The following is a 13,929-nucleotide window of genomic DNA, read 5'->3' as shown; positions in this document are numbered from 1 at the left end:
AAGGTGAGATAAAATCAGATTAAAAGTGGCATAGGAAATGAAAAAAAAAAGTGGCATAGGACAGAGAGTTAGGGTTATGCAGGTTCTGTGTGGTCTGAATAATACAAAAGCTTCAGGGGATGTAAATCTTTTTTTAATTTTATTGGAGTATAGTTGACTTACAATGCTGTGTTAGTTTCAGGTGTACAGCAAAGTAAATCAGTTATACATATACATATATCCATTCCTTTTCTGATTCTTTCCCATGTAGGTTATTACACAGTGTTGAGTAGATTTCCCTGTGCTATAAAGAAGGTCTTTGTTATTTAGCTATTTTCTGTATCATACTGTGTATATGTTAATCTCAACCTTCTAATTTATCCCTCCCCACAACGTTTTCCCTTTGGTAACCATAAGTTTGGTTTCAAAATTGAGTCTGTGTCTGTTTTGTAAATAAGTTCCTTAGTATCATTTTTTATTAGATTCCACATATTTGTCATCTCATATGTATTTGACTTCACTTGAAGATGTAAATCTTAAGAGTAGACTTAAAGTATGTATACGGTTTGGATATGCAGATAAAAGAAGCATAAGCATAGGGAACAAAGGGAGAAAGGAGAGAAAGGACTAGAAGGACCATAAAGAAATCAGTCTAGAGCTTGCAAATTGGCATAGGAAGCTAGCGTAGTTAGTTAAGAGAATAGCAGGATATAACTACTTTTTAGGAATAGTATAGATGGAATCTGCACCAAGATGGTTAGACTGGACAAGTAAACTTCTAAGACCTCTTCTGGAATATTCTAGGCTTCTATCAGATGCCTACTGAGAACTGAGGGATAATGACATCTCCTAGGCTGTGCGTATTAAAGAGCTAAAAGATCTGGTAAGCTATGCCTGTACAGTCTCACTCATGTGGTTCAACTTCTTTTATTCTGGTACTATCAGAGGGGAATTCAGACCTATAACAACATACAATCTTACCTTTGTGAGGCAGGTACAGAGTTTCCTTCTTCAGAAGTTTCTTCAACAAACAGCCCTTGGGAAGACTGCAATGAAATATGTAACACCCTAAATATACAGACACAGGTGAACCAATTTCTCTTCCTTTAAAAAAATTTTTAATTGTTCAACATTATCACTCAGCAATTAGCAATAAGAATAAAACATTTTACATAAGTCAGTAAGTTTAAGTAATAAGAACATATCCTGTGTAGTCAGAACAATGAGATTTAAATCATGGGTAAATCACCTATAAACTTTGTAATTTGGGTAAGCCACATCTAAATCTGTTTACTCATCTTAAAATGGTATTAACAATTGCCTCACAGGGTGTTAATGTGAGAATTAAACAAGATAATAAATGTGATGCACTGTGTAAGATAACATATAAACATTAATGGTGAATCAAACGAATTATGATTTCAGAGAAGCAATTATGGGGAGTTTTCGTCATGGCTCAGCAGAAACAAAGCCAACTAGTATCCATAAGGACACCGTTTTGATCCCTGGCCTTGCTCAGTGGGTTAAAGATTCAGAGTTGCCGTAAGCTGTGGTGTAGGTGGCAGACTCGGCTCAGGTGGCAGACTCGGCTCAGTCTGGCGTTGCTGTGGTGTACAGCTACAGTTCTGATTAGACCCCTAGCCTGGGAATTTCCATATGCCATGGGTTCAGCCCTAAAAAAAAAACACAAAATAAAAAAGAAAGAAAAGCAACTATGAAGTGTTTGCTGTAGAAGGAGGGAATGTAGAGAAAAGTCCTGTTCTCAATGGAAATAGTGAGTTTGGAAAAATCGCAATCCATGAGGGAAGTCTCTCATGGCACAAGTAAGCCATAACATAGGCTATCCAAAAGAAAAGGTTATATAAAGATTCCTTTTGATACAAAATCTACCACTGTGCTTTTAATGTCTGGCTACAAGGACATCTTTTAAGAAACATAACAAATAGGGACTGGATAAAGAAAAGTATTTTCTATGATTAATAATAGAATTGGTGCAAATGTTTATTCATTAAATGTAGGTACACAGAAAAGTATGGAAAAAGCAGCTTCTGCTGACTTAGGGGTACTTCTGAGGAAGTGCCTGAGCTGTGAGGCTTCTTCCAGGAGACGTAAAGCTACTAGCTTTTCAGGGTCTCCTAACAGGATATAAATAACCTAAACGAGTTAGGCATCTCTCAACCACTCAGGTAAATTATGAAATATACTAAAAAACAAGAATAGCCTAGATGAGCTTCAGTCAAAGGAAAGATAAAGGTGCACAATGGGACTGTAGTCATTATGAAAAATGAGGGTTGAACAAAACTGTCAAAAGGACTAGAATACTACAGTAATAAATACTTCACCTATTTGTTTCAAATCTGGTGACAAAAGTTTTTTCTGTCTCAAAAAAAAAAAAAAAAAGTAAATACTGACATCTGGTGTCCATTTAATAGAATTTTACCTTGTTAGAAGGACTAGCCAACTTAAAGTCTCGGACTTCAGAAGCAATCAAGGCACTAACTAATATGTTATGAGATACCTCGACCTATACTTTAAGTTAAAGCATATCTCTACCTTCTCTGGTATAATTTAAAAAAATTACTATATACCTACTGTGTGCCAGGTCTATGCAAATCACCTCACATGCATTAATGCCTTTAATCCTCACAAGAACCTTCTGAGACAGAAGCTATTATACTATTTTAGAAATGAAGAAAGTGAAACTTTGACAAGTTATATAACTGCCTAAAATCATAGAGCTGTTCAAGTGGAGCTTGGAGCTTTCTGAAGCAAAATCCATGTTCTAGCCACCAATTATGTTCTTTACTCAAGTGATCTTCTTAGCATTTCAACACAGAATCAAGAATGTCTTCATTTCAATAAATCATTTTTAATTTCCAAATATACCCCTCGATGGCAGTAATCTAAACATAGGGGTAAGTAAGTTTCTTTCAGAATATGAAAATAACAGAGCAAAATAAGCAAATAAAATTTGCTTAGGATATCCAAATCCAACTAAGGCGAATAGAGAAGCATGACAGGAACATAACTTTCACTAAGGTTTCACCTGTGCACTCTGCCTGAACAAGTAATATGTTAATGGAAAAGAGAGAGTTTGCAAAAAATCTAAAAAAGAAAAAATCCAAAGATTCAGAATCAAAAAAAAAAAAAAAAAATCCAGAATCAAGCAGTGTCTTCAACACCATGACCTAGAAGTCAAAGTGAATTAAACACATCATCTGGTCACCGCAGAAATGTCCTCTGTTGTCAGATACTAGTAGCTTATCAAGCCTTTCCACAGAGTAGATGAACCATCCATTAAAATTTCCATTTTCTGGAGTTCCTGTTGTGGTGTAGCAGAAACAAATGTGACTAGTTGCCATGAGGATGCAGGTTCAATCCCTGGCCTCACTCAGTGGGCCAGGGATACGGCGTTGCCATGAGCTGTGGTGTAGATCACAGATGCAGCTTGGATCCTGAGTTTCTGTGGCTGTGGCATAGCAGCTATAGCTCTGATTTGACCCCTGGGAACTTCCACATGCCATACCTGCAGCCCTAAAAAGAAAAAAAAAAAATTCCATTTTCTGATTCCAATTTCAGGCTGCCAAATTCCTTCATCTTAGAAAAAGGTACAGTAGATGGTCAACCTGAGTATTTTGGTCACTGAAAATGTCTCTCGTCCATAATAAGACAACAAACTGACATTTGGTATACGCATCAATTTAAAATTTGGTTAGTCAAAGTCAGTTTTCACACACCCCATACAATGTGGTCACTTCTGGGAAAGAAATCCCAGTACCTGAACTGAAAAGTTAAGGATCAGATCCTGAAAAATAGTGACCACATTAACATACTACTCCTCACCTCCCTGTTGTACAGACATCAAGACAACTTCTCCATTTTCATCAACAATTTCTCTATAACTTCAGTAATGGCAGAAACCAATTATTATCTGATCCTAAAACTTTTATAACCTTCATACAGACTAAGCAGTTTGCTCTAAGGTGAATGTTTTTCTTTCTTTCTTTCTTTTTTTTTTTTTTTTTGTCTTTTTTTTGCTATTTCTTTGGGCCCCTCCCCGCGGCATATGGAGGTTCCCAGGCGAGGGGTCAAATCGGAGCTGTAGCCACCGGCCTACTCCAGAGCCACAGCAACGCGGGATCCGAGCCGCGTCTGTAACCTACACCACAGCTCACGGCAACGCCGGATCGTTAACCCACTGAGCAAGGGCAGGAACCGAACCCGCAACCTCATGGTTCCTAGTCGGATTCGTTAACCACTGCGCCACAACGGAAACTCCTGAATGTTTTTCTGAGTCCCTATTTCTGGGACTCTTTTGCTATCTCTATCAACCAAGGAGTCTCAAATGTGGGCATTTCTAGCAAAGCCATAATCAATAGAAAATGTTTAACAAACACACAAACTCTTTACCTACAGTTCCTGAAAGCAAAAGACCATTATTTGCCTATTAAAATCAGTAAACTGATTTCTCTTTGTTGTTGTTGTTGGTCTTTTTGCCTTTTCTAGGACCGCACCTGAGGCATATGGAGGTTCCAGGCTAGGGGTCTAATCGGAGCTATAGCTGTTGGCCCACACCACAGCCAGAGCAACGTGGGATCTGAGCCTCGTCTGTGACCTACACCACAGCTCATGGCAACGCCGGATCCTTAACCCACTGAGCGAGGCCAGGGATCAAACCTGCAACCTCATGGTTCCTAGTCGGATTCGTTAACCACTGAGCCACGACAGGAACTCCTGTTTTGTTTTTTCAAGACACTACTGTACATTGGCAAGGCTGCAGGGAACTAGGCCTTCTCATACACTGCTGGAAGGAAAGAGTACAAACTTGAACAACCTTTATTGCAATTTATTGTAATTTAGCAATAAATAGCAAATCTCTTTTTTATGTTCCTAACTCTTTAACCCAGTGTTTTTCAGGCTCCCTATCCCTAGAGACACTAATTTTAAATAAATAAAAGCTTTATTTAGAAAGATGTTTATCACAATGGAAATATCTAGCAATGGGAAAATGATTTACACAGTTCCTGTTGTGGCTCAGGAGTTAACGAACCCAACTAGCATCCATGAAGACGCAGGTTCGATCCCTGGCCTCGCTCAGTGGACTTAAGGAGCTGGCATTCCTGTAAGCTGTGGTGTAGGTCGCAGACGCAGCTCGGATCCCACATTGCTGTGGCTGTAGCTGTGGTGCAGGCTGCAGCTGGGATTTGTTCCCTAGCCTGGGAACTTCCATATGTTTCAGGTGCAGCCCTAAAAATAGACCAAAAAAAAAAAAGAAAATGATTTAAATATTATAGTAAATTCATAAGCCAGAATATTAGTCATTAAAAATGAAATCTATAGTTTTAACATTATAAGAAAATGTTTACATTATATTTTTTTGTTTACATAATATTAACTTAAAAATACAAAAATAGGCATTCCCACTTTTGCACAGTGGGTTAAAGATCCAACGTTGTCTGCAGCAGCATGGGGTGCTGCTGTGGTGCAGATTTGATCCCTGGCCTGGGAACTTCCACATGCCATGGGTGTGGCCAAGCAAAGAAAAATTACAGATGATTTTCTAGACCTAGTACCTTATCTAGGCTTGGTTTACCATCCTGTTTTAGAATGTATGAGGCACCCTATTTCCTTATGATAAAGTCCTCTTTGTTTATTTATTTTAAACAACCACACCTGCAGCATACAGAAGTCCCAGGAAGTTCCCAGGATCGAATCGGAGATGCTGCTGTTGACCTACACCTTAGCCATAGCAACACCAAATCCGAGCTACATCTAAGACCTATGCAATAGCTTGTGGCAACACCAAATCCTTAACCAGAGATTGAACCCACATCCTCACAGACACTGTATCAGGTTCTTAACCCACTGAGCTGCAAAGGGAATGTCAAAGTCCTCTCTTTAATTAAGCTAGCTTAATTTGGTTTGTTGTAGCCAAATAGTGCCAATTAATAACACTATGTGTAGAATCTGGTGGCCTGTTCATAAAGTTAGAGAACTTCAATCTAATAAGGCCAGGCACTATGTTCTAACCACTTCCTGCTTATCCCAAAGGCATTGCTTTCAAACCTCAGAACTTGACACAAGTCTGTGCTCTAGAACTCTGGCCCCTAGGACCTTTCAAGCTAACAACTTGAATTAGAGTAAATCATTGTGTTCACTCTGTGGACTTAATTTATTCTTTTAAAAGGAAGCACCTCTGAATTGCAATGAATGAACAAAACATGTTATCATAAGCATAACGTAATTTTCCTTTGGAAAAGAGGCAAGTCACCATAAGACTTCCCATACAGACTTTCCTATCTTTCTTGAATGTAGATGAAGAAGGATGCCAGGAAAAAATAATTCCTATACATACTCTCAATGAACAAACTTCTGGTCCCTTGAAGACTACCATTTATTGAGTGGCTATAATCTCCTAAGTATTACACTAGACACTTAATATAATTCACTTCAATCATCAAAGCTACTGAAAGATAAAAGTTACTACTCTTATTTTACAGATGTTTACAGATGTTTTTTAACTGATATTCAGAGGTTAATTGGCTTGCTCAAAGGCAGAAATACTAAAACACTGAAGTCAAAATTCAAACTCCAAATCCATGTGCTCTACACTATGCTATGATATTTCTCATAGCGACCATTTCTTGAACCAGTATCACAAAAAAGACAGAATAGGGTAACAGCAAAACAAAACCAAAAACTCAAGAGTCCAGTAACAGAAATAGCAACAAAAAATAGTATAGCAATCGGAGTTCCCATAGTGGCTCAGTGATAACGAACCTAACTAGTATCCATGAGTATTTGGGTTCGATGTCTGGCCTTGCTCAGTGGGTTAAAGATCCGGCATCGCCATGAGCTGTGGTATAGGTCACAGATGTGGCTCGGATCTGATGTTGCTATGGCTATGGTGTAGGTCAGCAGCTGCAGCTCCAATTCAACTCCTAGCCTGGGAACTTCCATATACCTCAGATGCTGCCCTAAAATGACCAAAAAAAAAAAAAAAAGTATAGCAATAAAACAGAATGCTCTTGAAAATTCTATTTCATAAAGAATTTGTAATTATATAATTGCCTTTATAATAACAAGAGAAAAAAACAGAATATAAGCTTATTATATATACAATCTATGTATCTACATAATACAATCTAGATATCTCATAAAAAGCCTTAAAATGGCAACCTAAATGTCCCAAAACCAAGGATTGTTTTCAGTAAATTACTGAAAATCACCACAAGCAAAATCAGAAACATACCATTATGTGGGGGAAAAAATAAACTGGAAAATTAACTGTACTTCCTATCACGAAGGACCACTTCCCCTAATACATAAAAGGTACCTACAAACCACTAGAAAAAGACTGTCAAAAAAGGGAAATGCCTCTAGGATCTAAACAAACAGAAAAGGAAATACAAGTGGGTCTCAATTACACACATAGAAAAATTAAGACTTCATAGAGATACTACCTTTTGCCTCTTACATTGGCAAAGACCAAGGAGTCCTGAAAATACTGTACTGGTATGGGTATGGGGAAACCAGTACCCATAAAACCTCTACCAAAAGCAATTTAGGAATAGCTAACAAAACTGTAAATACATATAGACTTTGATCCACCAACTCTATCAACAACAAGTTATCCTACAAATATCTCCCAAATAGATGAAACATCTTCTGTACACACACACACACACAAAGTAATAATCACTGCAGTAGTGTTTGTAATAGTAGTATTTGGGGAACACCCTGAATGTCCACCAATAGGGGCACTAGATAAAATACACTCACCCACACATGGTGTATTACACTTGAAAAAAAAAAAAAGAAATTCTTTATGTATTGTTATGGAATGATCTCATAGAGATATTAAGTGAAAAAAGAAAGGTACAGAACAATGTAGAGTACACTATCATCTGTGTAAAAGAAGGTGAGGAAAAGAATAAGTATACACATTTGCTTGCTTTAAATAAAATATCTCAGACGGATACAATAGAAACTAGTAATAAAGGTTGATTCCGAGGAGGGTAACTGCTGGGACGGAGATGGGAGAAAGACTTTTTATTTCTAAATTTTGACTTTTGAGCCATGTGAACATTATGACCTATTCAAAAACTTGGCTTTTTAGAAACATATTTTAAAACAAAAAATAAATTATGATACATCCATATGACAGAACAATGTTTTCAAATATACTTAATAAACAGGAAAAAATACAGAATAAGCTATTAAGCAGGGGAAAAGATCAAAGTTTATACAGAAAAGTCTTCATTTCGTTGAAAAATTAAAAAAATAATTTTGTATGCATAGAAATATTGATGATTATCTCTTGGTGCTGGGATTATGGGCAATTTTTTCTTCTTCTTCCTCTTTTTTTTTTTTTTTTTGCTTTTTAGGGCCATACCCTAAAAATATGTTAAGTTCCTGGGCTAGGGGTCAAATCGGAGCTTTAGCTGCTGGTCTATGCCATAGCCACAGCAACAAGGGATCCGAGCCACATCTGAGACCACCTACACATGGAAACACAGCTCATGGAAACACCAGATCCCTGACCCACTGAGCAAGGCCAGGGATTGAACCCACGTCCTCATGGATACTAGTTGGATTCGTTTCTGCTGCGCCACAAAGGGTACTCTGAAATTTTTCCTTCTTTACACTCTTCTGTACTTTCCTAATTTTCCACAATGAGCATATGTTTGTTACTTTAAAAATCAAGTGATTAGGGGGAATTCCCATTGTGGCTTGGCTCAGTGGTTAACAAATCTGACTGGCATCCATGAGGTTGCAGGTTCGTTCCCTGGCCTCTTTCAGGGGGTTAAGGATCCGGTGCTGCTGTGAGCTGGGGTATAGGTTGCAGATGTGGCTCGGATCTGGTGTTGCTGTGGCTGTAGTGTAGGCCAGCAGCTGTAGCTCCAATTTGACCCCTAGCCTGGGAACCTACATATGCCTCAGGTGTGGCCCTAAAAAGCAAAAAACAAACAAACAAGTGGGGAGGAACACAAAAAGAATAGCTAGGTAAAATAATCCTTGTTGAATGTGTGAATAAATCATCCTTAATCACAGCGTTGCTGACCCTTACCTGACCATGACTGGTTGTTGGTTCTTCCTCCAATAAAAGTTTCTCTTTCAAGGTTTTAATTGGGCCTTCTTGGAAATCCTTGGTTTTTGCGCGCCAGACAGATGCCCTAGACTCCTGCCTCTCCTCTTTGTCTTCATCTCCCATATCTTCTGAGATGCCTTCATTTTTTTCACTAGCCTGATCTCCTTGGCCACATTCATTCTGGATCAGAGAAGGAGGTCTAGGTAACACTGGTTCCCCAAACCCTTTTTTTTTTAAGAGCTGCCTCTGAGCCATTTTCAGGCTCTTCTGATAAACCTCCAACTGGCAGAGAATGACCTTAGTATACTGGTTAGGGTCTACTCCAGCAGGGCAGAATGGAATACCCCAGAAGTAGTGCACAGTGCCTCCAGTGTCCTGAAGACCTTTGGCATCTGTTGGGGTAGGCAGACAGTGCCTAGATGTGTCCCCCCTACCCTGGGCAGCTTTGTGAAAAGCACAACCCCTCCCAGTACTTTCCTGTGGCTTCCCACACTGTGTGTGCTCAGCCAAGTGGCCAGTACATCTGTCAAAACATTTAACGTTCTCATTCTCAAACACTGGCTGGCTTGACTGGTCCCAGCTTCCTGAGCTGACAGAGACCGGCTCCTCTTCAGTGTTTTCATTGTGGTCCCAAGGCTCCTCTCTTTCCTCAGACTCGTTTCCCTGACTGATATGTGAGCCTTTAAACAGTGATGGAGGTACCAGCTGCCATATGCCTGTAGGTATTTGAGAAAAAGTAGGGCTAAGGACAGACAAACTTTTTTATTAAGGGGGCTTGGTAAGTTATCACTTATCATGAATTACATAATGTGGGTAAAAAAGGCTCTTCTTTGGGTTTAACCAAATGTTGGCTTTTCCTTGGAGATAAAAGTATTGCTAGATATTAGTGAGATCTCAACTACTTTCTGGTTTAACTTCTTTAATACCACCAAAGGGATTTTGGGCATTTCTGTATATCTACTCTCAGCATGATATCCCTGTGATATGGTTATACTTGATGAGAAGGAAGAGCCAGAACAGGGAGACATGCCTTCAGTGGTCCCAGAGTCTGTGCTTTTCTCTTGATGGGACTCTGAAGATGGTCCAGTAGCCAGAGGTCGAGATCTGGTAGCAGAAGCATCAGAAGGCCGGCAACTCTGAAACAAGTGATCCCACACCAGACCAGGTTTATTATTAAAAGATCTATACAGGAAGGGTCACAGGAAGGACAAAAAGGGGAGGCCACCGTCCTTAAGAGATTCTCCTCTCCAAAATGTAGATGCTCAGTTCAAATGAATTCCACAACATGTACTGCATGCCTACTATGTGCAAAGTACTATACTAGATCACTACACTAAACCCTTTTCCAACATACAGAGATGAATGGCATAAAGGATGGAGCAGGACCTGTCACTGGCAAATATTCAATTATACATGTTCAAATCACAATTTAATATTATTTCAAGATTTTTTAAATTGCCCACTCTTTCTCTCCATAACCCACCTCTAGTTCTCATTCCCTCTATTCTCCCCACAAAACAGGGGAAGCAAGCACCTTATCTTGCTCCCTTTTGGTTTCCAAGTATTCAGTAACTCTTTTCAGAAGTTGTCAAATACTATGGTTCTCTTAAGCCATGAGCTGAGAATCTGTCAGGTGGAAGAAAACTCTTTCACAGAGGATTAACAAAACATCTCAGGAGTTCCCCTCGTGGCGCAGTGGAAACGAATCTAACTAGGAACCATAAGGTTGCGGGTTCGATCCCTGGCCTCGCCCAGTGGGTTAACTAAGCATGGCCGTGAACTGTGGTGTAGGTCGCAGACAAGGCTCAGATCACACATTGCTGTGGCTATGGTGCAGGCTGGCGGTCACAGCTCTGATTAGACCCCTAGCCTGGGAACCTCCATATGCCATGGGTGCAGCCCTAAAAAAAAAAAAAAAAAAAAGAAAATTCAAATTGGGTTCATCAACAATTCAATACAGACTTTAAAAATTGTTATGGGAAATATCTGTTAGTTTAAAACCCTATGAACTACTACAGCTAGTTCCTAGATTCAGCACTGCAGAAATAAAAGAGTACTAGTGATCAATCCTCACAAACTTATTCAACATAGCATATTTACATTCAGACTTTCTGCAATGGCTTTCCTCAAGAGCTCTTCTTCCTCCTCCTCCTGGCTGTTCACCTCCCGAGCTTCCTGTTCACTCATTTTGAGAGCCAGAGCAAACTGTTCTTCTTCTGTCATTTCTGTAAGAATATAGGGAAAAGTGAGAGAAGGACACCACAAATATTGAATAAGCATGCTGACAAGAAAGAGAATTATTAAACTTTCAAAGTGAACACATTATAGACAATTTAATACAATTTTAAAATTTGCTAACGAAGAAAACCTCAAAGGTAAGGTGCTGGCAAAAATCAACAGCAGCAGTTACAACAACCCTGGGTTAACTATTCTGTGAACTCCTGTGAAGCGTTTGCCTCTTTTGCTCACTGTTGAATCTCCAGCACAGAAAAGAGGTCTGGCACCCAGAAATAATAAATATATGGTGAATGAATAAATAAAAGGAACTAACTCCCACTCCAGGGCTTTTGTTACATATCACACTGCTATATGTGCAACATTTAACCAGAATATTTTCACTCTTCAGAATCCTGACTTACCCAGTAGAAAAGAACATTCCTAATGACCAGAATGTCATCTCCAAACACATCATTTCTCATTAAAAACAACTGGGATACCTTGGAGAAACAGCTGATTCGAAGCCTGGAGCATGAAATGTAGAAGCTGAGCCAGAATATTTGCCATATCTGAGAGTAAGTTATCTATCAGATACTACTAGGGTCATATCAAAAGAACTTAAGAGCTCACTTAAAAAGGTTCTCACTGGCCAAAAAGAGGACAACTGAAACATCAATAAGGATAATGAATGCAATGAATTAAAACACATTAAATATATTTAAATCTATGAGTTCATAACAGTACTTAAAAAAAAACAACTAACTGGTTACTGTTGAAGAAAATTAGTGAATCGATTACTTTGAAAACTGGTATAAAAGGATAGAGAATCAAGCTTTTGTCCTACTCTTGCAATACAAGCTATATTAATACACTACTGGGTAACCAACCAAATAGATAAAATAAGATTTTCTTTAAAGAATTATTCCAGGAGTTTCCTAGTGGGCCTAGCAGTTAAGGACTGAGCATTACCACTGCTATGGCTCAGTGCCAAAGGCGCGGTTAAAAAACAAAGTGTGTGTATATATATATTTTTAAAAAAAAGAATTATTCTAGCTACTAATATAAAAGAAATGATAGGAGTTCCCGTCGTGGCGCAGTGGTTAACGAATCCGACTAGGAACCATGAGGTTGCGGGTTCGGTCCCTGCCCTTGCACAGTGGGTTAACGATCCGGCGTTGCCGTGAGCTGTGGTGTAGGTTGCAGACGCGGCTCGGATCCCACGTTGCTGTGGCTCTGGCGTAGGCCGGTGGCTACAGCTCCGATTAGACCCCTAGCCTGGGAACCTCCATATGCCGCGGGAGCGGCCCAAGAAATAGCAACAACAACAACAACAAAAGACAAAAAGACAAAAAAAAAAAAAAAAAAAAAAAAAAAAAAGAAATGATAGAATTAGGATATTGTCACTTTGTATAATGGCCATGGAGGGGATTTTGGCAATTTCTAACAAACTACATGTATGACCCAATAATCCCAAATCCAACAATATGCTCTAAAGATCTATTTCCAATTTTTTAAAAAAGTAAACATGCACTGTATTTTTCATTGTAGCCTTGTTTGAATTTGCAAAAAACTGGAATCTACAAAATGACCACAAGCTTGAATAAACTCTGGTATATATACATATAACTGTAAAGAAGAATAAGGAAGGTACCTATGGATAGTGAAGAGAATGAATTTAAAGAAATAATAAAGTTTTTTAAAAAGTAAAACACTTAAAAAAGAGTATAGGGAGACGGGATTAAGGTGGCGGAATAGGACTGGAGCTCAACTTATCTCCTAAAAACAAAGAAATTCACAACTAAAGACTGAGCACACTTAATCAAAATGGACCGGAAACCTTAAAAAAGATACCCTACTCCAGAAGAAAAAGAGGAGGCCACATCAAGAGGTAGGAGGGGCGATTTTGCGATATAAACAACCCCATACCTCCTGGGTGGGAAGCTCCACAGACTGGAATCTAACTGGTTCACAGAGACTCACCTACAGGAGTGAGAGTTCTGAGCCACACATCAAACTCTCACGTATGGGGATCTGGCATAGGGAGAAAGAGCCCCGGAGCATCTGGCACTGAAGGCCAGTGGGGCTTGTGCGCAAGAGCTCCACGGGACTGGGGGAAACGGAGACCCCATTCTTAAAAGGCACACACAGACTTTCACGTGCACTGAGTCCCAGGGCAAAGCAAAGTCTCCAAGGGAATCTGGGTCAAACCTGACCACAGTTCTTGGAGGACATCCTGGGAAAACAGGGGTGAATGTGGCTTGTTGTGAGGGAAGGACATTGAAAGCAAAGCTCTCAGGAATATTCAGCAGCCATGCCTTTCTCTGGAGGGGGCCATTTTGGGAAAATCTGGCCCCACCCATCAGCCAGCCGCTGAGAAGCCCCAAGGCAAACAACAACCCAGGTGGGATCACAGCCCCACCCCTCAGTAAACAGGCTACCTAAAGACCCCTCAGGCACACAGCTGCCTCTAATCCCATCCAGAGACTAAGCCCCACCGCCAGAGGCCAGAGGGATTAGAATCAGCTCCTCCTACCAGGGGGCAGGCATCAGCCCCTCCCATCAGGAAGCCTACAGCAAGCCCCCATACTAACTTTAGCCACAGGGGGGCAGACATCAGAAGTAAGAGAGGCTACAACTCTATT

At 39.7% G+C, this 13,929-nt stretch overlaps 1 protein-coding gene across 8 annotated transcripts in view; it reads right to left on the bottom strand.

The window, feature by feature from the left end:
• The window catches only part of UIMC1 (ubiquitin interaction motif containing 1), a 145,082-nt gene that overhangs the window by 63,926 nt on the left and 67,227 nt on the right, over positions 1–13,929 (bottom strand). For 6 of the 8 annotated variants that reach the window (XR_002339465.1, NM_001097447.2, XM_021076340.1 and 3 more), the window contains 4 exon segments: positions 11,171–11,295; positions 10,101–10,206; positions 9,050–9,786; positions 961–1,025 (listed from right to left, as the gene is read on the bottom strand). Coding sequence is in view for 7 of the 8 variants with exons in the window: in NM_001097447.2 (NP_001090916.2) it covers positions 961–1,025; positions 9,050–9,786; positions 10,101–10,206; positions 11,171–11,295 (1,033 nt within the window). In the remaining variant the exon portion in view is untranslated. 8 annotated transcript variants of the gene reach the window in all.

Source organism: Sus scrofa, chromosome 2 (genome assembly GCF_000003025.6).
Source record: "Sus scrofa isolate TJ Tabasco breed Duroc chromosome 2, Sscrofa11.1, whole genome shotgun sequence".
Classification (NCBI taxonomy): Eukaryota; Metazoa; Chordata; class Mammalia; order Artiodactyla; family Suidae; genus Sus; species Sus scrofa.
Note: the sequence above shows the minus strand (reverse complement) of the source record. Positions and strands in the feature narration are given on the sequence as shown.